At 43.9% G+C, this 25,237-nt stretch overlaps 1 protein-coding gene across 1 annotated transcript; it reads right to left on the reverse strand.

Moving 5' to 3' along the window:
* Nucleotides 1-2,193: 2,193 nt before the first annotated feature.
* Nucleotides 2,194-12,581, reverse strand: ctsl.1 (cathepsin L.1). The gene is made up of 6 exons (XM_055864105.1): nt 12,482-12,581; nt 12,341-12,345; nt 4,627-4,819; nt 3,204-3,374; nt 2,559-2,667; nt 2,194-2,293 (listed from the first exon to the last, which is right to left on the reverse strand). Exons 1-6 carry the CDS (start codon nt 12,579-12,581, stop codon nt 2,194-2,196), a joined length of 678 nt encoding a protein of 225 aa, XP_055720080.1.
* Between the last annotated feature and the right edge of the window lie 12,656 nt (nt 12,582-25,237).

The following is a 25,237-nucleotide window of genomic DNA, read 5'->3' on the forward strand; positions in this document are numbered from 1 at the left end:
GCCTTTTGCACACATTGTATATAGATTCTCTTTTTTTTCTACCATGTTATTGACTTGTTTATTGTTTACTCCATGTGTAACTCTGTGTTGTTGTCTGTTCACACTGCTATGCTTTATCTTGGCCAGGTCGCAGTTGCAAATGAGAACTTGTTCTCAACTAGCCTACCTGGTTAAATAAAGGTGAAATAAAAAAATAAAAAAAAATGTATTTTTTATACATTTGCTAAAGTTTCTTAAACCTGCTTTCACTTTGTCATTCTGGGGTATTGTGTGTAGATTGATGAAGAAATGTTTTTATTTAATCAATTTTAGAATAAGGCTGTAACATAACAAAATGTGCAAAAAGTCAAAGGGTCTAAATACTTTCCACATGCACTGTATCTACGACTAAAAAGAGAAGAGATTTTACTAATAATAATAATTTCCCCCTACTGTAACATAGTAGTATGTTAACGTTAGTCAGCAATACACAATATGGGTTTTAGTAGATAATCTAAAGTTAGCTAGCTAGGTGGCTTGCAGTAAGAACAACTTACTTAGCTAGCCACCGTATTTGGCATCTGCCCTTTTGCTGCCGGCATCAGCTGTAGCTCAGCTTCTAGCTAAATCCAACTATTTGTTTTGAAACCTTGTCCGGTTTAAATATCTATGGTTGAATGTCACCATGGAGCTAAATTAACATTTAAAAAAATGCTCCATTGTCAAATTTGTGTTGATGAGAGGAATCATTTGAAGTCATTGCAGTCTGGTCAGTTCTTTCAGTTTTGCCCAAAGGATTGTGTTGTTAGTGTCTGCCTCCCTTTCAAAAAAGCCTGCCTTGGGTGAGAGATGGTCCCCAGAGCACAAGGCACCACCCCACACGAGTTGTAGTCTTTCAGAGACCAGAAAAAAAATGTGTCAGCTTGTTAATTTAGCAATTCATCCGCCAATAGGAGCATCACAGAAAGACGTCCAATGGCTCTATCGAACAAGATCAACGATATCTACATGCACAAAAATGTAAACAAATGTAGGATCTTAATTTGAACACTGTTTTGTTGATAAGAATTTTCCTGCATAGCAGGAAATGCAAACTTGTAGTGTATTCAAGGTTTAAAAAGTTTCTAAAGTTTGTAATTTCCACTTAAAAATGTCAAACTTGATTTGCCCTAATGTAAAATGTATCAATCTCTACAAAAAAATACCATTAATTATAATCCATATAATAATTACTGTTGCTGCAAGATAATTTTCCTGCTGTAGCAAACTGGCTCAAATTAAGATCCTACATCTGGAGTGTGATCAGTATCACATAGAGCCAAGCAGGACCACATTTATTTTCAGACCCCCCCCCCCATTAATATACCAGAAGCTGTCATAGGGTGTATATTCAGCACGTGAAGCTCAGACCCACCTTGCTTCTGGGCAATGATGAAAACATGCCCACATTCCCTATGGTGAAATTCCCCTTTCATTTGATCACCCTGTTGCAGGGGAACTTGTAGTGTATTTGAGGTTTTTAAAAGCTTCTGAAGTTTGTAATTTCCACTTTAAAATTTCAGACTAGATTTTTGTTTTGTATCAACCCCTACGAAAATGACCATCCAAATAACAATTAACATATCCTGTTGCTGCAGGATTATTTTCATGCTGTGGAAAACTGTCTTAAATTATGATACTACATCTGTAGTGTGCATGAATCACTGTGCATTACAACGATTACGTTGATTTGATATGTTTGTGTGGGAAAATGTGTAATGAATTTTCAAACGGAATTCACTTTTGGCCTTGCAAAGTATATACGTTTTGTTAACTTCTGGGTCTGCTTCAATCCAGTATGAATGTTTACTCAGTACACAAAGGCCCTTCTGTCTGGGAGGGAGAATACACAGTAAAGCTGTGTCATGTTATTCATTTGAATAATTGGGATAGACACTGCTAGTAGGGTCTATTTAATCTGTATCGCCGAAGCGTTACCGATTGCGCGATAGAAATGTAAAGGTAAGTAAAGCAGTGAATGAAGTCTCTGCTGACACAGGAAAATTGCCTTCAAATTTCAGTCAAGCTGAACTTCCACGAAACGGAATGAATAGAGCCCTTGGTTATTAAACTATAGATATAGTTGTGATCTAATGCTATGGTAACTAATGAGATAGTAAGCGAGTATAGATATACAGTCGTTGTAATAGACACCGATGCCCGCAAGACTCACCCTTAGACCTGGGGGTAGCTGGAAGCCGTGGCGATGCCACACTGGTTGTGCCTATTCCTGGACATCGTTATGTAGCCCTTATCTCCCCAGTCAAGGCCCCAGCTAGAACACACACATCAAGCAAACACTTAGCATTTAGCAATGGCATAGCAACATTGATATTAGTGTGTTGGACCGCTTAAACCACCTGTTTTAAGCATCATAGTTTGTTCTTGGCACATTCGATCCCATTCTAACTAATAAGAGAGCCCATCTCTGACAGTACTGAGATTAGGAGATGCAACTGCAACACCATTGGCTTATGGTTGCTCTTGACCAATCAGATAGGCCTAGCTTGATTTCATACAGCGCACAGTATGTCGTTTACCTGTTCTTCACCAGCCAGTAGTCCTGGCCATCATCACTAGTGCCATAGCCCACAGCCAGCACACCATGATCCAGCTGATCGCTGCTGCAGTCTGGCTCATCGTAGACACCTGGGAATGAACAACCGTTCGGTTATTCTCAATATACTGTACACACAATCAGCCTGGTATCAGTTTATATGTGTCACATATTGAATATTTTGCAAAGGATATGTATCAGGACTGTTGACGCCCAAGTCAATACATTGCTTTCAATCTACAAAACACACAAGGAGTGTTACTGTACATTATGAACCATAACTTATGGAGTCTCAATGAAGCGTTCATAAGCCCTTTACAAAGGCCTACCTACATAAATCCTTAAAAAATAATTCATGAGAAAATGTCATACTAATTAAAGGGTAGTATAAAACCTATGCCACATTTGTTAAAGAACCAGATGTCACGACCTGTTATTAGCTAAAGGGTTAAGGTTATAAAGGGTTTATAAAGGGTTTATGAAGGATTTATTACGCTTTATAAGTTATAGTTTGTTTAAAGTTTGACCAAGATGACAAGTGTAGGTCCTGATTGATCTAGAGAGAGCCGGGTCTTAAAAGGCCTAACCGTATTCATCTGGAAAGAGGCATGTCTAAAAAAGACCTCACCTGATTTGTAGAGCTGGAAGGAGGAGTGTGCAGCATCAATGGCTACAGACACAGGTCCGACGGTGGCCACGGCCTGCTGCAGGGCGCTCTCGTCACCGCTGGTCATGTCAACGTACCCGGTGCAGGTGGCACCCAGACTGTCTGGCTTGTAGTGGCACTTCTTGTCCTGTCATAGAAAGAGATTGTTAAATATACACTGTAGAAATGTAGTTGCTAATTGTTTACGCCAAAAGTTCAGTAGAAAAGCATTATTTTGACTGTATGCTAAAATAATAAGTATTCTTAAAATTGGCCAAAAATAGCATGAACTAGTATAAGTAAGCACATATATTATATTCACACCTAAATGTGTCATTGTAAAATAATGCTCTCAACTGTCTGCTCCTTGTCTGATTATACTGCACCACTAAGCATTTGCACTAGATGTCACTGTTGTGCTTCTTCCTTGAGTTAGGAGGTGGTCAATTCAGAATGTTGGAACTGACTCCAATTCAATTAATGAATTGAAATTAGAATCGAAATGGCCACACCCCACAATACCTAGAATTAGAATTTGAGTGACAGGAAGTAGAATTGAATTCTGTGCAATTAAAATAAATTATGTTCATAAACAATGTTCATACTCTTTTAACCTTAGTGCTTATTATAGCCAAATATATTTACACCAACCATTTTCATTTGTTTGACTTCTTTTTGAAGGCCTCAGGGTCAACTTGAGGGTTCAACTAATGCATTCTGGGAAATGTAGTTTTTACCCCATATTTTAAGAACATTAAGTGATTAATGAAATATAACAACTTAGAATATTCACATACAAGTGTTGTTTTCCTTGATTATTCACATTTTAAAAGTTTGTCCTGATAATCAATTGTTTCAACAATATTTTATATGCATGTATGTAACAACATGTTTGATGTATTTATGTACAAGATGTAGGATTGTATAGACTACACCTATTACAGAATAGAATAATTAGAATTGAATTTCACTTTTCAATTCTATTTCCTTTCATTCAAATTCGAATTGCAATGTTGTATCCTGTTTACTACTTCAATTCAAATTAAATTCAAATTCAAGAATTGAATCGGAATTTATGAGGCATTCTCATTTAAATTATGAATTGAGCCTAATCCTGTAGACTACTACTGCTCTGTGTGGGGTTGATGTGGGCTGGCGTGAAAGAAGGATGAATTGGATCCTATCTATACACTGATCTAAGGTCAGTTTGGCATTTCTCATTTCTAATGCTTAACCATTGGGCTTTAGGGAGAGCCATCTGATGCAAATCTGTACCTAAAGACAACTTCTATCAAGATCTGGGGTGTATTCATTAGGTACCAAATGGAAGAAAATGAACTGAAATGTTTTTAAACGTCTGGTCTTAATGAATACAACCCTGCCCACTGTTCAATGCTCAACTCAGCATGGTAGGCATAGGAGTCTTCAGTGTCCAGGCCTCCAGGGGCCAAGGACTTGATGTACTCGAAGGCCTGGTCCATGAGACCGCCCATGCAGCACATGTTGCCGAACTCGCCGGAGCAGTCAACCAGCTGCTGCTCACTGAGGGACACCCGCTTATTGGTCTTCCTGTAGTGCTGGCCTTCCAAAGAGCCAGTCTGATGGAGGGAGGGATGGAAGGAAGGAGGTGGGGGGGAGAAAAAGTACACTTAAACGCCCACACCAGTAGATATCTACTTTTTCGAGCTGAGAGACGATGGCCAGAGCTTACCCATGATATTACACAACGTCAATAAGTTCTTGTTTTAGTCAAAGTATGATGTTTTGGGACTTGAAGTGACAAATCCAAACTGCCCACTTCGTGCAAATCCGTGTGAATGTGGTATATTTTCCTGTGATATGACAGCCTACGTTTCGTTTCAGGAATGGGTTTATTTGAATGTTACCACTCACCAGCATGGCATTGCTTATTAATCAGAAACAGATGCAAAGTTATTCCTATTTGTGACTGAGATGAGCCAAAGAGCCTTGTGTCCACTTGGCTGCCTGAGCCATGGCCTAAATCAAAAAAGGAGGAGCAAACTTGTGTTTTCGGACCTATACTTTCCCCCCCAGAAAATGACTATTATCCGTTGGATAATTTTGTAAATTCTCATTTATTTTTAATGTAGTCTGTATTTAATGTAGTATTTATACACTGCTCAAAAAAATAAAGGGAACACTTAAACAACACAATGTAACTCCAAGTCAATCACACTTCTGTGAAATCAAACTGTCCACTTAGGAAGCAACACTGATTGACAATAAATTTCACATGCTGTTGTGCAAATGGAATAGACAAAAGGTGGAAATTATAGGCAATTAGTAAGACACCCCCAAAAAGGGAATGGTTCTGCAGGTGGTGACCACACACCACTTCTCAGTTCCTATGCTTCCTGGCTGATGTTTTGGTCACTTTTGAATGCTGGCGGTGCTTTCACTCTAGTGGTAGCATGAGACGGAGTCTACAACCCACACAAGTGGCTCAGGTAGTGCAGTTCATCCAGGATGGCACATCAATGCGAGCTGTGGCAAAAAGGTTTGTTGTTTCTGTCAGTGTAGTGTCCAGAGCATGGAGGCGCTACCAGGAGACAGGCCAGTACATCAGGAGACGTGGAGGAGGCCGTAGGAGGGCAACAACACAGCAGCAGGACCGCTACCTCCGCCTTTGTCCAAGGAGGTGCACTGCCAGAGCCCTGCAAAATGACCTCCAGCAGGTCACAAATGTGCATGTGTCTGCTCAAACGGTCAGAAACAGACTCCATGAGGGTGGTATGAGGGCCTGACGTCCACAGGTGGGGGTTGTGCTTACAGCCCAACACCGTGCAGGACGTTTGGCATTTGCCAGAGAACACCAAGATTGGCAAATTCGCCACTGGCACCCTGTGCTCTTCACAGATGAAAGCAGGTTCACACTGAACACATGAGCACATGTGACAGACGTGACAGAGTCTGGAGACGACGTGGAGAACGTTCTGCTGCCTGCAACATCCTCCAGCATGACCGGTTTGGCGGTGGGTCAGTCATGGTGTGGGGTGGCATTTCTTTGTGGGGCCGCACAGCCCTCCATTGCTCGCCAGAGGTAGCCTGACTGCCATTAGGTACCGAGATGAGATCCTCAGACCCCTTGTGAGACCATATGCTGACACATGCACATTTGTGGCCTGCTGGAGGTCATTTTGCAGGGCTCTGGCAGTGCACCTCCTTGCACAAAGGCGGAGGTAGCGGTCCTGCTGCTGGGTTGTTGCCCTCCTACGGCCTCCTCCACGTCTCCTGATGTATTGGCCTGTCTCCTGGTAGCGCCTCCATGCTCTGGACACTACACTGACAGAAACAACAAACCTTTTTGCCACAGCTCGCATTGATGTGCCATCCTGGATGAACTGCACTACCTGAGCCACTTGTGTGGGTTGTAGACTCCGTCTCATGCTACCACTAGAGTGAAAGCACCGCCAGCATTCAAAAGTGACCAAAACATCAGCCAGGAAGCATAGGAACTGAGAAGTGGTCTGTGGTCACCACCTGCAGAACCATTCCCTTTTTGGGGGTGTCTTACTAATTGCCTATAATTTCCACCTTTTGTCTATTCCATTTGCACAACAGCATGTGAAATTTATTGTCAATCAGTGTTGCTTCCTAAGTGGACAGTTTGATTTCACAGAAGTGTGATTGACTTGGAGTTACATTGTGTTGTTTAAGTGTTCCCTTTATTTTTTTGAGCAGTGTATATACAGTGTGGTCCAGTGCATTCGGAAAGTATTCAGACGCTTTGACTTTTTCCAGCCTTATTCTAAAATGTATAAAATCGTTTTTTCCCCTCATCCATCTACACACAATAGCCCACAATGACAAAGCAAAAACAGGTTTTTAGAAATGTTTAAAAAATATATTTAAAAAACTGTAATATATTACATTTACAAAGCAAAAACCTGTTTTTGTAGATTTTCTTTTGCTTTACGTTGTTAAAAACCTGTTACGGCTAGACGTTGCGCTAGCGGAACCCCTCGACAACATCCGGTGAAATGGCAGAGCGACATATTCAAATTAAATTACTATAAATATTAAACTTTCATGAAATCACACATGCAATACACCAAATTAAAGCTACACTTGTTGTTAATCCAGCCAACGTGTCAGATTTCAAAAAGGCTTTACGGCGAAAGCAAACCATGCGATTATCTGAGGATAGCACCCCACCAAACAAACACATGACATTCATATTTCAACCCGCCAGGCGCGACACGAAATGCAGAAATAACGATATAATTCATGCCTTACCTTTGAAGATCTTCTTTTGTTGGCACTCCAATACGTCCCATAAACATCACAAATGGTCCTTTTGTTCGATAAATTCCGTCGTTATATCTCCAAAATATCCATATATTTGGCGCGTTTGATCCAGAAAAACACCGGTTCCAACTCGCGCAACATGACTACAAAATATCTAATAAGTTACCTGGATCGGATCCCAGCCGGCGATCCAAAACAACGATGCCGTAAAAGGGGCAGACGAAGTGGTCTTCTGGCCAGGCTCCGGAGACGGGCACATCGCGCACCACTCCCGAGCATACTACTCGCCAGTCCAGTCTCTTGACATCAAGGTAGATGAAATCCGAGCAAGGGTAGAATTCCAGAGAGACATAAGAGACTGTAACATTCTTTGCTTCACGGAAACATGGCTCACTCGAGACACGCTATCGGAGTCGGTACAGCCAGCTGGTTTCTTCACGCATAGCGCCAACAGAAACAAGCATCTTTCTGGTAAGAAGAAGGGCGGGGGGGTATACCTTATGATCAACGAGACGTGGTGTGATCATAACAACATACAGGAACTCAAGTCCTTCTGTTCACCTGACTTAGAATTCCTCACAATCAAATGTCGACCGCATTCTCTACCAAGAGAATTCTCTTCGATTATAATCACAGCCGCATATATTCCCCCCCAAGCAGACACATCGATGGCCCTGAACGAACTTCATTTGACTCTATGTAAACTGGAACCCACATATCCTGAGGCTGCATTCATTGTAGCTGGGGATTTTAACAAGGCTAATCTGAAAACAAGACTCCCTAAATTCTATCAGCATATCGATTGTGCAACCAGGGCAGGTAAAACCCTGGATCATTGTTATTCTAACTTCCGCGACGCATATAAGGCCCTCCCCCGCCCTCCTTTCCAAAAAGCTGATCACGACTCCATTTTGTTGCTCCCAGCCTATAGACAGAAACTAAAACAGGAAGCTCCCACGCTCAGATCTGTTCAACGCTGGTCCGACCAATCTGATTCCATGCTTCAAGATTGCTTCGATCACGTGGACTGGGATATGTTCCGCATTGTGTCAAACAACAACATTGACGAATACACTGATTCAGTGAGCAAGTTTATTAGCAAGTGCATCGGGGATGTCGTACCCATAGCAACAATTAAAACATTCCCAAACCAGAAACCGTGGATTGATGGCAGCATTCGTGCGAAACTGAAAGCGCAAACCACTGCTTTTAATCAAGGCAAGGTGACCGGAAACATGACCGAATACAAACAGTGTAGCTATTCCCTCCGCAAGGCAATCAAACAAGCTAAGCGTCAGTATAGAGACAAAGTAGAGTCGCAATTCAATGGCTCAGACACAAGAGGTATGTGGCAGGGTCTACAGTCAATCACGGATTACAAAAAGAAAACCAGCCCCGTCGCGGACCAGGATGTCTTGCTCCCAGATCGACGTGAGTAAAACATTTAAGCGTGTTAACCCTCGCAAGGCTGCAGGCCCAGACTGCATCCCCAGCCGCGTCCTCAGAGCATGCGCAGACCAGCTGGCTGGTGTGTTTACAGACATATTCAATCAAGCCTTATTCCAGTCTGCTGTTCCCACATGCTTCAAGGAGGGCCACCATTGTTCCTGTTCCCAAGAAAGCTAAGGTAACTGAGCTAAACGACTACCACCCCCTGTAGCACTCACTTCCGTCATCATGAAGTGCTTTGAGAGACTAGTCAAGAACCATATCACCTCCACCCTATCTGACACCCTAGACCCACTTAAATTTGCTTACTGCCCCAATAGGTCCACAGACGACGCAATCGCAACCACTCTGCACACTGCCCTAATCCATCTGGACTAGAGGAATACCTATGTGAGAATGCTGTTCATCGACTACAGCTCAGCATTTAACACCATAGTACCCTCCAAACTCGTCATCAAGCTCGAGACCCTGGGTCTTGACCCCGCCCTGTGCAATTGGGTACTGGACTTCCTGACGGGTTGCCCCCGGGTGGTGAGGGTAGGTAACAACATTTCCACCCCGCTGATCCTCAACACTGGGGCCCCACAAGGGTGCGTTCTGAGCCCTCTCCTGTACTCCCTGTTCACCCACGACTGCGTGGCCATGCACGCCTCCAACTCAATCATCAAGTTTGCAGACGACACTACAGTGGTAGGCTTGATTACCAACAACGACGAGACGGTCTACAGGGAGGAGGTGAGGGCCCTCGGAGTGTGGTGTCAGGAAAATAACCTCACACTCAACGTTAACAAAACAAAGGAGATGATCGTGGACTTCAGTAAACAGCAGAGGGAGCACCCCCCTATCCACATCGATGGGACAGTAGTGGAGAGGGTAGTGAGAATGCTGTTCATCGACTACAGCTCAGCTGCTCAGTTCCTCGGCGTACACATCACAGACAAACTGAAATGGTCCACACACACAGACAGCATGGTGAAGGCGCAGCAGCGCCTCTTCAACCTCAGGAGGCTGAAGAAATTCGGCTTGTCACCAAAAGCACTCACAAACTTTTACAGATGCACAATCGAGAGCATCCTGTCGGGCTGTATCACCGCCTGGTACGGCAACTGCTCCGCCCACAACCGTAAGGCTCTCCAGAGGGTAGTGAGGTCTGCACAACGCATCACCAGGGGCAAACTACCCGCCCTCCAGGACACCTACACCACCCGATGTCACAGGAAGGCCATAAAGATCAAGGACAACAACCAGGTACAGGTGCATCAAAGCAGGGACCGAGAGTCTGAAAAACAGCTTCTATCTCAAGGCCATCAGACTGTTGAACAGCCACCACTAACATTGAGTGGCAGCTGCCAACATACTGACTCAACTCCAGCCACTTTAATAATGTAAAAATGTATGAAAAATGTATCACTAGCCACTTTAAACAATGCCACTTCATATAATGTTTACATACCCTACATTACCCATCTCATATGTATATACTGTACTCGATACCATCTGCTGCATCTTGCCTATGCCGTTCTGTACCATCATTCATTCATATATTTTTATGTACATATTCTTCATTCCTTTACACTTGTGTGTATAAGGTAGTTGTTGTGAAATTGTTAGGTTAGATTATTCGTTGGTTATTACTCTATTGTCGGAACTAGAAGCACAAGCATTTGATTTGTAAACCTGTTCCAAACATTTCAAACAGTTTTCCTAATACAACTTTAGGTATTTTTTAACGTAAATAATCGATAAAATTTAAAACGGGATAAACTGTGTTCAATAGCGGATAAAAACAAAGTGGAGCGAGCTTTCAGGTCGCGCTCCCCCTAACAAACAGTACACTAGACTCGACCCTCATTCTGAACAGCCCTATTTACTCATTTCTCAAAGGAAAAACCTCAACAAATTCCTAAAGACTGTTGACATCCAGTGGAAGCAATAGGAACTGAAAGCAAGTGCCACAGAAATCCAGATCCACATAGAAACCCCATTGAAAAGAGAGTGACCTCAATTTTTTTTCCTGGATGGATTTTTATCAAGTTTTCACCTGCCATATCAGTTCTGTTATACTCACAGACATTATTCAAACAGTTTTAGAAACTGTAGAGTGTTTTCCATCTACATCTACCAATTATAGGCATATCCTAGCTTCTGGGCCTGAGTAGCAGGCAGTTTACTTTGGGCACGCTTTTCATCTGGACGTGAAAATACTGCCCCCTAGCCCGAAGAGGTTTTAAGTTGTTACAAGTATACTGATTGACTCCTTGTTAATTCTCTTGCCGATATTTTCAGAATTGATTTGTGTGGGCCGTGACTGTTCTTATGTTTGTGCAACTTTGTAGGCTATGTTTTGAAACCAACAAGTGGCCTTTGCTGTGGTGACAGAAAGAGAGAACTGTGCTTCTAGCCATCTCCCTACCTCTGCTCTGATAGATATAAGCCTGCGACTCTCTCTCTATCTCCAGTGTTGCACTGCATCATTTACTTTAAATGATCTAATATGCCCATTTTTTTATTTCTCCCTGTATATAATTGTAGGTTACTGTTATGCTTAGGTCTAGATACGCTAGATAGGCTTTGCGACATTTGGGACACGTTTACCTGAATGCTGGCCTATAGAGAGCAGGCGAGGATGCATCTGCACTTTGAAGAATAGACAGACAGTAGCCCACTTAAGCCACAAAATGGAAAACCAACTGAAATCTTTTCGGGAACATCAATATTGGCATGTTTAATAAACAACAAAACTAATTTCATTAAACTGATGAGAGCTCTTATTTCTGCTCTTTCTATAATAATAATAATAATAATAATAATAATAATACAAATTAAGCGCTGGGTGCCTCTATTAAATATACGCCTACAATAACAAGATATGCAGGCTGTGAGTATGTCACGATCGTCGTATGGTGAAAGAGAGGAGGACCAAGGCGCAGCGTGATAATGATACATCTTCTTTTATTGAAGACGAACACAAAACTAAAGACACTATACAAACTAAACAAAACAACAAACGTGAAGCTATACAAACAATAAGTGCAGACACTGGCAACTTACACATAGACAATCACCCTACCTAATGACTATGGCTGCCTAAATATGGCTCCCAATCAGAGACAACAGTAGACAGCTGTCTCTAATTGAGAACCAATCTAGGCAACCATAGACTTACATAAACACCTACAATGAACACAACCCCATGAACTCTACAAACACCCCCTAGACACTACAAACACCCTAGACGAGACAAAAACACACAAACATCCCCCATGTCACACCCTGACCTAACTAAAATAATAAAGAAAACAAAGATAACTAAGGCCAGGGCGTGACAGAGTAGCTCCATAAATGTTTTATTTGTATGAAGTAGCTCTTATGAAAGTAAAGGTTGGCGACCCCTGCTCTACATCATCTTTAACAGGACAATGAGAAAGAAGAGGTTCAGATTGACAGATAATAAACATGAAGAAAAGAGGAGAGAGTCACACACTCCATTATTGTCAATGATAAGAGGGTGAAATGAAATAGGCTAGAGATGCATCTCTTACCAAACTTCAGTTTCCAGGCATGGAACTCCAGGTCCTCCAATGAAAGGCTAGCGGCGCTCGCCACTGCCAGAGCAGCAGTGACAACTACCAACAACTTCATTCTGAGGAGAAAGACAGCAGAGATTTACTGAGAATTAGGAGACAGATATCATACAGGAGGCTATGCACCAGATGTTTCTCTTTATCTCACTCTCATACTGTATACAGTCTTTCTTTTCTCTGTTTCTCTCTCTCTTTCTTCCTCTCTCTGTCTTTCTCTCTCTCTCTCTCTCGCTCTGCCTCTATCTCGATGTCTATCTTTCAATCCATTTTTTCATCCCATCTCAGCCACAGGAAGTGTGTGTGTGTGTCTGTGTGGCTGCTCACCTGTGTGTGTGTGTCTGTGTGTCTGTGTGTAGGATGTCTTGAAGCCACTGGCTGGTGATGGACGCCTGTCACTCTGTCCTCTGCTTAACTTTGGGACCGGTGTTCCCTTCCACGGGACTGTTGAGCTAACATAGGCTAATGCGATTAGCATGAGGATGTAAGTAACAAGAACATTTCCCAGGACATACACATATCTGACATTGGTAGAAAGCTTAAATTCTTGTTAATCTAAATGCACTGTCCAATTTTCAGTAGCTATTACAGTGAAAGAATACCATTGCTATTGTTTGAAGAGAGTGCACAATTTTGAACATGAAAAGTTATTAATAAACAAATTAGGCACATTTGGGCAGTCTTGATACAAAATGTTGATACAGAAATGCAATGGTTCATTGGATCAGTCTAAAACTTTGCACAGACCAGAGCATGCTTACCAGTCAATTTACTGATATAACCAGGTGTGGGGAAATCATGCTAGAACATTTGCATGGCTGTAACGTCCTGACCAGAGTTCTTATGTGTTTTGCTTGTTTAGTGTTGGTCAGGACGTGAGCTGGGTGGGAATTCTATGTTGTGTGTCTAGTTCGTCTGTTTCTGTGTTCAGCCTAATATGGTTCTCAATCAGAGACAGCTGTCAATCGTTGTCCCTGATTGAGAATCATATATAGGTGGCTTGTTTTGTGTTAGGGATTGTGGGTGGTTGTTTCCTGTCTTTGTGTTTTGTCTGCACCAGCTAGGACTGTGACGGTTAGTTTGTTTTGTCATTTTGTATAGTGTCTTGTTTTGTGTTAATTAAATCATGGAAAATTACCACGCTGCACATTGGTCCTCAGATCCTTCTCGCCTCTCCTCGTCTGAGGAGGAGGACGACTTAGACTGCCGTTACAGAACCACCCACCAAACTCAGACCAAGCAGCGTGAGTACGAGCAGCAGCGGCCCACTACACAGGAATCCTGGACATGGGAGGAAATTCTGGAGGGTAAAGGACACTGGACTCACATTGGAGAATATCGCCGCTCTCGGGAAGAGATGGAGGCAGCTAAAGCCCAGGAGCGGTGGTATGAGGAGGCAGCACGGAAGCGTGGCTGGAAGCCCGTGAAGAAACCCCAAAAATGTCTTGGGGGGGGGGGGGGGGGGGGGGGGGGCTAAAGGGTAGTGTGGTTAAGGCAGGTAGGAAACCTGCTCCCACTTCCCATGCTTACCGTGGAGAGCGGGAGTACGGGCAAACACCGTGTTATGCGGAAGAGCGCACGGTGTCTCCTGTACGTGTGCATAGCCCGGTGCGGGTTATTCCACCTCCCCGCACTGGCCGGGCTAGATTGAGCATTGAGCCAAGTGCCATGAAGCCGGCTCTACATATCTGCCCGCCAGTACGTCTCCTCGGGCCGGTGTACATGGCACCAACCTTACGCATGGTGTCCCCGGTTCGCCAACACAGCCCAGTGCGGGTTATTCCACCTCCCCGCACTGGACGGGCTACGGGGAGCATTCAACCAGGTAAGGTTGGGCAGGCTCGGTGCTCAAGGGAGCCAGTACGCCTGCACGGTCTGGTATATCCGGCGCCACCTTCCCGCCCCAGCCCATTTCCTCCAGTTCCAGCACCCCGCACTCGCCTTATGGTGCATGGCCCCAGCCCAGTACCACCAATGCCTACACCACGCACCAGGCTTCCAGTGCGTCTCCAGAGGCCTGTTCCTCCTCCACGCACTCTCCCTATGGTGCGTGTCTCCAGCCCAGTACCTCCAGTTCCGGCACCACGCACCAAGCCTCCTGTGCGTCTCCAGAGCCCTGTACGCACTGTTCCTTCTCCCCGCACTCGCCCTGAGGTGCGTGCCCTCAGCCCAGTACCTCCAGTTCCGGTACCACGCACCAGGCCTATAGTGCGCCTCGAGAGTCCAGTGTGCCCTGTTCCTGTTCCCCGCACTAGCCTTGAGGTGCGTGTCTCCAGTCCGGTACCACCAGTTCCGGCACCACGCACCAGGCCTACTGTGCGCCTCAGCAGGTCAGAGTCGGCCGTCTGCCCAACGCCGCCTGCACTGCTCGTCTGCCCAGCACCGTCTGTACTTCCCTGCCTGCCCAACGCCGCCTGCACTGCTCGTCTGCCCAGCGCTGTCTGAGCTGCCTGCCTGCCCAACGCCGCCTGCACTGCTCGTCTGCCCAGCACCGTCTGTACTGCCTGCCTGCCCAACGCCGCCTGCACTGCTCGTCTGCCCAGCGCCGTCTGAGCTGCCTGCACTGCTCGTCTGCCCAGCGCCGTCTGAGCCGCCTGCCTGCCCAGCACCATCTGAGCCATCCGTCTGCCCAGCGCCATCTGAGCCATCCGTCTGCCCAGCGCCATCTGAGCCATCCGTCTGCCCAGCGCCATCTGAGCCATCCATCTGCCCAGCGCCATCTGAGCCATCCATCTGCACAGCGCCATCTGAGCCGCCCGTCTGTCCCGAGCCATTAGAGCCGTCCGCCAGTCAGGAGCCGCTAGAGCCGTCCGTCAGTCAGGAGCTGCCAGAGCCGCCAGCCAGTCAGGAGCTGCCAGAGCCGCCCTCCAGTCATGAGCCGCCCTCCAGTCATGAGCCGCCCTCCAGTCATGAGCCGCCCTCCAGTCATGAGCCGCCCTCCAGTCATGAGCCGCCTTCCAGTCATGAGCCGCCTTCCAGTCATGAGCCGCCCTACAGTCATGAGCCGCCCTACAGTCATGAGCCGCCCTACAGTCATGAGCTGCCCTACAGTCATGAGCTGCCTTCCAGTCATGAGCTGCCTTCCAGTCATGAGCTGCCACTCAGTCATGAGCTGCCCTACAGTCATGAGCTGCCTTCCAGTCATGAGCTGCACTCCAGTCATGAGCTGCCTTCCAGTCGTGAGCTGCCTTCCAGTCATGAGCTGCCCTACAGTCATGAGCGGCCCTACAGTCATGAGCGGCCCTACAGTCATGAGCGGCCCTACAGTCATGAGCTGCCCTACAGTCATGAGCTGCCACTCAGTCCGGAGCTGCCATTCAGTCCGGAGCTGCCATTCAGTCCGGAGCTGCCATTCAGTCCGGAGCTGCCATTCATTCCGGTGCTGCCATTCATTCCGGTGCTGCCATTCAGTCCGGAGCTGCCATTCAGTCCGGAGCTGCCTCTCTGTCTTGAGCTACCTCTCTGTCCTGAGCTACCTCTCTGTACTGAGCTACCTCTCTGTCCTGAGCTACCTCTCTGTCCTGAGCTACCTCTCTGTCCTGAGCTACCTCCTAAATCATGTGTGGGCCTTGGGGAGGATACTTAGGCCGAGGTCGTGGGCGAGGGTTGCCACTCAAAGGACGCTAAGGAGGGGGACAAAGACAGTGGTGGAGTGGTGTCCTCGTCCTGCGCCGGAGCCGCCACCGCGGACAGATGCCCACCCAGGCCCTCCTCTTGAGTTTTAGGGGTGCGTTCGGAGTCCGCACCTCAGGAGGGGGGTACTGTAACGTCCTGACCAGAGTTCTTATGTGTTTTGCTTGTTTAGTGTTGGTCAGGACGTGAGCTGGGTGGGATTTCTATGTTGTGTGTCTAGTTCGTCTGTTTCTGTGTTCAGCCTAATATGGTTCTCAATCAGAGACAGCTGTCAATCATTGTCCCTGATTGAGAATCATATATAGGTGGCTTGTTTTGTGTTGGGGATTGTGGGTGGTTGTTTCCTGTCTTTGTGTTTTGTCTGCACCAGCTAGGACTGTGACGGTTAGTTTGTTTTGTCATTTTGTATAGTGTCTTGTTTTGTGTTAATTAAATCATGGCAAATTACCACGCTGCACATTGGTCCTCAGATCCTTCTCGCCTCTCCTCGTCTGAGGAGGAGGACGACTTAGACTGCCGTTACAATGGCAAACAGGTCATTGCTTTAGGAAACATCTTGTCAGACATGTTTTATTGTCGAAGGATAGCCTGCACTTTCATTGCACATTGGTCTTTACAGTATGTTGTGACAGAGTAAAAAAAAGTAGCACTAATGTCTCATTGATTGACTAACGCAAATTGAGTTTGCAATCAACCACAACCTGAAACCATGTTGTTTTTGTCTGTGTTTGGTTTAAACCTACGGTCAATTAAGATGAAAACTGCATACATATTGGATGTGGAGATGGGAGAATCTTCCAGAAAGACAACCATCTCTGCAGCACTCAAACAATCAGGCTTTTATGGTAGTGGCCAGACGAAAGCCTCTCCTCAGTAAAAGGCACATGACAGCCCGCTTGGAGTTTGCCAAAAGGCACCTAAAGACACTCAGACCATTATCTGGTCTGATGAAACAAAGATTGAACTCTTTGGCCTGAATGCCAAGCGCCATGTCTGGAGGAAACCTGGCACCATCTCTATGGTGAAACCAACATTCTGTGGGAATATTTTTCAGCAGCAGGGACTGGGAGACAAGTCAGGAGCGAGGGAAAGATGAACGGAACAAAGTACAGAGAGATCTTTGATGAAATCCTGCTCCAGAGCGCTCAGGACCTCAGACTGGAGTGACAGTTGACCTTCCAAAAGGACAATGACCTTAAGCACACAGCCAAGACCACGCAGGAATGGCTTCGGAACAAGTCTCTGAATGTTCTTGAGTGGCCCAGCCAGGGACCGGACTTGAACCCGATCTAACATCTCTGGAGAGACCTGAAAATTGCTGTGCAGTGACGTTCCCCATCGAACCTAACAGAGCTTGAGAGGATCTGTAGAGAAGAATGGGAGAAACTCCCCAAATACAGGTGTGCCAAGCTTGTACCGCCATACCCAAGAAGACGCAATGCTGTAATTACTGCCAAAGTTGCTTCAACAAAGTACTGAGTAAAGGGTCTGACTACTTATGTAAATGTGATTTTTCAGGGTTTAAAAAAAATAATATTTGCACAAAAAAAAGAGTAAAACCTCTTCTTGCTTTGTAATTATAGGGTATTGTGTGTCGATTGATGAGGGAAAACAACAATTGAATCAATTTTAAGATAAGGCTGTAACGTAACAAAATGTGGAAAAGGTCAAGGGGTCTGAATACTTTCCGAATGCACTGTATATGTATGTGTGTTTTACTGTATTTTGCTGATATTTCTTTTCAAATAATGTATACTGTAGTTATCAAAATGAGCCCAGGGCTTGAGGGGGAGGTGTACTGTCACCTAAGCCACATAAAGTGACTTTCTGAATGAGATAGTGAGACAGACAGACCACCACAGTCTTACAGTAAAGCTGCCACACACACACACACAGTGGTGAAAAAAGTACCCAATTGTCAAACTTGAGTAAAGGTAAAGATACCTTAATAGAAAATGACTCAAGTAAAAGTGAAAGTCACCCAGTAAAATACCACTTCAGTTTACGTCTAAAGTATTTCTTTTTAAATATACTTAAGTATCAAAAGTAAATGTAATTGCTGAATTATACTTAAGTATCCAAAGTAAAAGTATAAATCGTTTCAAATTCCTTATGTTAAGCAAAGCAGACGGCACCATTTTCTTGGTTGTTTTAAACATTTACGGATAGCCAGGGGCACCCTCCAACATAATTCACAAACAAGGCATTTGTGTTTAGTGAGTCCGCCAGATCAGAGGCAGTAGGGATGACCACGTGTTCTCTTGATAAGTGCGTGAATTGGACATTTTCCTGTCCTGCTAAACATTCAAAATGTAACAAGTACTTTTGGGTGTCAGGAAAAATGTATGGAGTAAAAAGTACATTATTTCCTATAGGAATGTAGTGAAGTAAAAGTGAAAGATGTCAGAAACATAGAAGTAGTAAATATAATATATATATATATATTAAATGTCTTACACCACTACACACACCCACGCATGCACGCACAGGCATTCAGGCAGGCCCACGAACACAGTCTGCTGCTAAACCACTGAACACCTTTGCTATGTGAGTTGTGTGGGTGCATAATGATTACAACCTATGCTGCATTTACAGCTGGAGTCAGGTGACAAGTCTGCAGGGGTACGAGGTAATTGAGGTAGCTATGTACATATAGGCAGGGGTAAAGTGACCAGACAAAGGAAAGATAATAGACTGAGCAGTAGCAGCAACTTGTGAGTGCATGTGTGTATGAGTGTGTCTCTGACACCGCCTGGTATAGAAGTCGTGGATGGCAGGGAGCACGGACCCATCGCCATGTGGTCGGGTGCCTTGCAGTTGCCGTACCAAGAGGTGATGCAGCCAGTTAAGCAGCTCTCAATGGTGCAGCTGAGGTTGTTCTCCTGCCAGGTCACTGCCAGGTCACTGACCTCCTCCCTGTAGGCTACTTCATCGTCGTCGTTGATCAGTCCTACCACCGTAGTGTCATCAGCAAGCTTGATGATGGCGTTGGAGTCGTGCAAACCCACGCAGTCGTGGGTGAACAGGGACTATAGGAGGAAACTAAGCACACACCTCCGAGGGGCATCTGTGTTGATGGTCAGCGTGGCAGATGTGTTGTTGCCTACTCTCACCGCCTGGGGGGGGGCGACACGTCAGGAAGTCCAGGATCCAGTTGCAGAGGGAGGTGTTCAGTCCCAGGGTCCTTAGCTTGGTGATGAGCTTTGAGCTGTAGTCAATGAATAGAATTCTCATATAGGTGTTCCTTTTGTCCAGGTGGGAAAGGACAGTGTGGAGTGCAATTGAAATTGTGTCATCTGTGGATCTGTTCGGGCGGTATGCGAATTGGAGTGGGTCTAGGGTTTCCGGGATGATGGTGTTGATGAGACATGATCAACCTTTCAAAACAGAGCATGACAACAAATGAGTGCATGCTGCAGCACAGGAGACGTTTTGATTAGAATATTTTACTAGGTAAGTCAATAAGGACAAATTCTTATTTACAACGACACGACAGCCTACCCCAGCCAATCCCGGACAACGCTGGGTCAATTGTGTGCTGCCCTATGGGACTCCCAATCATGGCCAAATGTGATGTAGCCTGGATTCAAACCAGGGACTGCAGTGACACTTCTTGCATTGAGATGCTGTGCCTTAGACCGCTGCACCACTCAGGAGCATCCCCGAGTGGTGCACACAGGCTATTGGTAAAAAAGAGGATAGTTAGGAACAGTGCTAAATTTGTCTAACAACTGTAAAAATTGAGCGCAACAGAACCAGTAACAACTGAAGTATCTAATCATAAATGAATGAGAAAAAAAACAGCTATTCATTTATTAACACAGCAGCCGTTGATCATCAGGTAGGCCTATATGCACTTGAAAAAAAGAATTTATTTGGGAAAATTTTGATTCCATGATATTGTTGTTACAAAATAGATTTGTGCTGACTGTAATTTGGGCATGGGAATATAACAGTATCTGCTAGGCTAAATTAACAAACTAGGCATGCAATGCTTACCGCATGATCTCCTTAATAAGTGAATTCAAAGGCACTGTAGAATGACTATAGCCTGATATGGCATTTTTTGTTTCATTGTTATTTGTTTTATTTTATACAACCTAAATGCAAAATTATTTTAGGAATAAGGTTTTTTTGAAGCCAGAAGGAGGCTAGTATCAGCTATATTTATGGGGGGGCAGGTATCCTAGTGGTTAGAGCGTTGGACTTGTAACCGAAAGGTTGCAAGATCAAATCCCTGATCTGACAAGGTAAAAAGCTGTTATTCTGCCCCTGAACAAGGCAGTTAACCCACTGTTCCTAGGCTGTCATTGAAAATAAGAATTTGTTCTTAACTGACTTGCCAAGTTATTAAATAAAGGTTAAAAAAAATATATATAAAAAATGCTGCTGCTTAAAAATCCTCTGCCATCAACTCATGTTTCAGCATGATAATGCACAGCCCCGTGTCGCAAGGATCTGTACACAATTCCTGGAAGCTGAAAATGTCCCAGTTCTTCCATGGCCTGAAGGCTCAACATACATGTCACCCATTGAGCATGTTTGGGTTGCTCTGGATCGATGTGTATGACAGCATGTTCCAGTTCCCGCTAATATCCAGAAACTTCACACAGCCATTGAAGAGTGGTACAACATTCCACAGGCCACAATCAACAGCCTGATCAACTTTATGCGAAGGAGGTCGTTGCGCTGCATGAGGCAAACTGGTCACACCAGATACTGACTGGTTTTCTGATCCACTCCCCTACTTGTTTTTTTTAGGCATCTGTGACCAACAGATGCATATCTGTATTCCCAGCCATGTGAAATCCATAGATTAGGGCCTAATGAATGTATTTCAATTGACTGATTTTTTTATGTGAACTCTAACTCAGTAAAATCTTTGAAATTGTTGCGTTTATATTTTTGTTCAGTATAGTTTACTCGCATTGGCGGATGGCACTTTGTTTATCTGGAGTGGTAATGGGAACTCTCCACCAGATGGCAGCACTGTCCACACTTACTGCAAGGTAGTGGTTTGCATTGACACCTCTGCCTCAACACATGCAAAACAATTGTTTTTGGTGTTACGCACACCTCTGAAAAGAGGGAACGCAACACCCTGCTACAACTCAACTCCCCGTGAAGTGAAAGAGGTATGGACTGTAGGTGCGAGTAAGGATGACAAGTCAGAATTTACCGTTTACTAGGATTTATTTCCTTAAACGGTAATATGGGGAAAAGGGGCTGACGGAACCAAAGCAAAGAAAGTAAATATCAAAGCTTCCCCCTCTCCTATCTAACCTGCCTACCCACTACTTACCTAACACCACCTGGTGCCCTAACCAAAATACAGGGGGTGGTCCACCCAGGTCTTACCTAGTGTGCCTAGACATTGAATATACTACAGGTATATGTATGCCCGCGGGCCTTTTGCCTAAGCACTCCCTAAGTGCCTTCCCCCCTGGGAACAAATGAAACAGAATAATTATTAACAATTTCACAAACACTTTACAACAAAACTGAGTAAACTAACTCAGGCCACTAAATAAGCTTTGACAAAGCAACAAACACAGAACATATCAAAGCTGCTACCAACAACAACACATTACATACCACACTTTCTGTTAAACAGCCAACACTATATCACAATCTAATTCTCCAGCAAGGATCTCAGCAAGGATCTCAGCCTGCCTATCATCTCTCCCTCTCTCTAATGATTTCTCCAAAATATTCAATCTCTCTCTCTCTAATCATTTCTCTTTTTCTCCTGAACAGAACACTGGCTTTTATAGCTTCAGGTGGCAATAGTGATTAGAGTCAGCTGCTTCTTGACGAGGGGGCGGGGTCAGCTCTCCAATCATCAATTAGCCATTGAGTTGACCAATCAGCTGGTTGGGGAGGCTTCCAGGAAGCCATCTCCTGAAACACACACACTCAAATACAACACAGAAACTGGGGAACGTAACATTTGGAAAAACTATAATGGAAGTGAAGTGAGAAGTTCACTACCAGGCTAATGTAATACAATTCCCATGCGATGACCAATTAAAATGAGAACATACACTGAGTGTACTAAACATTAGGAACACCCTCAATTCGTCGGGGCATGCTGGCCCATGTTCACGCCAATGCTTCCGACAATGATGTGAAACTGTTTAGCGTGAAAAATCAAATCAAATCAAAGTTTATTTGTCACGTGCGCCGAATACAACAGGTGTAGACCTTACAGTGAAATGCTTACTTACAGGCTCTAACCAATAGTGCGAAAAAAAGGTGCGTGTGTGTGTGTGTGTGTGTGTGTGTGTGTGTGTGTGTGTGTGTGTGTGTGTGTGTGTGTGTGTGTGTGTGTGTGTGTGTGTGTGTGTGTGTGTGTGTGTGTGTGTAAAGTAAAGAAATAAAACAACAGTAAAAAGACATTTGAAAATAAGAGTAGCAAGGCTATATACAGACACAGGCTAGTCAGGCTTATTGAGGTAGTATGTACATGTAGGTATGGTTAAAACCCAGCAGCATTGCAGTTCTTGACACAAACCGGTGTGCCTGGTATTTCAATTTTTTGTCTGGCCCATTCTCCCTCTGAATGGCACACACACCCAATCCATGTATCAATTGTCTCTAGACTTAAAAATCCTTCTTTAACCCTCTAGAATCTAAGCCCTGTCTAAGCCGGGGGAGGGAGAAAGGTTCTAAGCAAACATTTTGGAATTGTTTTAAAATGGTCATTCCAAAGATTATTTAACTATTTGATTTAGTATTTTAAGAACACGTATCAAAATATATATAAAAAACGTAATGGATGAAACATTGAATTTGGCAATACTGGTATTAACCAATAGAAACGTATTGAATAACAGATTACCTACATGGAACAATTAAAACATTATCTAAAGGAAGTTTGTTCTGAAGTGTCTGTCCTATATCTGAGAGATATAAGATAGATCAAGAAACTATTTGTATGTCTTTTTTACACGTATTTATCCCCTTATTTTAGGCACTAAACTATCTCCATAAATACCTCCATTCGGTCTATGTCATGGAAGGAGCAGGTGTACATCTCAGTGTGCATCTCTGGTGTAGCTAAACAATATGCTGTTACATGTTCTTTAGGTCATTACAGTTGTAGTGGCAGATTGGATATATAAACATTTCTATGCTTGCATCGTAGAATTACATCTTAGAACTCTAATTAATTTGAAGTATTTGAATCGGATCTTTGTGGCTTAAGTGGGATATAAAATACCCTATGCTTATACCGTTTACAAAACTGTATACCTTATAATATACCTTTTGTAATTGTGTGGCTTTAAGTTGTCTGGCAGAGGGTGCTTTTAGCAACAAGATACAGTTCCTCAAAAAGTCATTCCAACTTGATTACTTTACATGTGTTTTTCCAAGACTCGGGGCCATGCTCGTGTCCCAAATGGCGCCCTATTCACTACTTTTGACTGGGGCCCATAGGGCTCTGGACAAAGGTAGTGCACTGCATAGGTAATAGGATGCAATTTGGGACTCAGCCAGTGACATACTTGGCTGCTCCCGAGTGGCTCAAACATAATGTCCAAAATGAACATGTACGATGCTTGGCATACTTACACAATTTGATTATCATCCGGATCAATAGTGCAGCAACACTTGTGCATAACTGGGAGGGTTGGAGTCATCTCTGATTACACGTGATTGGAATTCAAAGCTCGTTTCCACTTCATGGGTGTCAAGGTGTCAAATGGAAGTGAAACAGAATGTCTTTGGAGGTGTTTGGATTATTTGGATTATTTTAGATTTTGGAATTGAATTCTGTTTAAATTTACGCCCCACAAAACTATGTTGTTTACATTGATAACTCAATCACGGTCATTTCAAGTGTGACATATCTTCAGGCTTTCACTAGCTTTCCCAGCAGGCAAAATGTGACATGTAATGTGACAATTACATAATTCCCAGGTTGAAAAGACATCATACGACCAGATTACAACCAGGTAAAGGTGATTTTTTTTTCATGACAACATAAACACGTCATAGGAAAGATGTGTCATTTGATCAGATAACCATTTTTTTAAATTTTAGAACCAGTTTATAACCCGACCCTGACGTCACAAAAGACTTCATGATGATATCGTTGCAACCAGTTTTGCCACTGGGTTATGCTGATTGGTCCATATACGTTTTAATAATCACTCCAATCATTCTGTAGAGATATTGAAAGAAAGTCTGAATTTACCATAAAAATATTTATTGACAATAATGTTATTTCTTGACACAAGCAAGAGAATGCACACCCTGAATAACACTTCTAAGGTCCACATTTTAAAACGGCTAAAAATCATATGTATAATGAAAGGAACATCAATGGAACACATTCAAATTATTAAAAGTAAATGTGGTGTCTGATCAATACTTGATCAACAGCTTGAAATGCTTATTATTACATATGCTGATCATTGACATACATTGTAGTGTTTCCTTTCCTCAAACTAAAAGGTTAGTTCATAGATCAACAAATACTGTCAAACACCTTTATAGTAGCCTCTGGCAATCATTCTTCAAGAATTTCTCAACCATCTTTTAATTAACCACAACCACAGTATTTCCAGAGCACTGGCCAAATGAAGATTTCATTTCAGAAATGCATATTAAAACACAAATAAATAGAAAAAAAACAAAAAACATTATGATTACAGTCACAATCCAAAACCATACACAGCCAGTCCAATCATCGCATGTCCATTTGTTGAAATGCAGATAACGGCCCAGAGTGCAGTGTCAACACAGAGAAGAGAACCTGCAGTAGGGAGGGGTGTAGTGAAAGATTGGGCGACCGGTATAAGCATTTCAATGTTAGTCTACACCTGCTGTATACGAAGCATGTGATAAATACCATTTGATCTCATCCGTCTTTGTTTGCACTTCCCCTGTGTCCAAAGGAAGTTTCTTATGAGCCTGTCCCTCTCTGTCTTTCTATCCAAACCAGGACACTGTTGTTAGCACATTGCTAGTGGCCTCCAATGGTCTCTATGCTGCTACACCACACAGATGAGCCCTGAGCAGTGATAGGAGAGGAGAGGGATAGGCCAGTCATCACAGAACACAGAGCAGTGGTCTCCA

Source organism: Salvelinus fontinalis, chromosome 16, assembly GCF_029448725.1.
Source record: "Salvelinus fontinalis isolate EN_2023a chromosome 16, ASM2944872v1, whole genome shotgun sequence".
Classification (NCBI taxonomy): Eukaryota; Metazoa; Chordata; class Actinopteri; order Salmoniformes; family Salmonidae; genus Salvelinus; species Salvelinus fontinalis.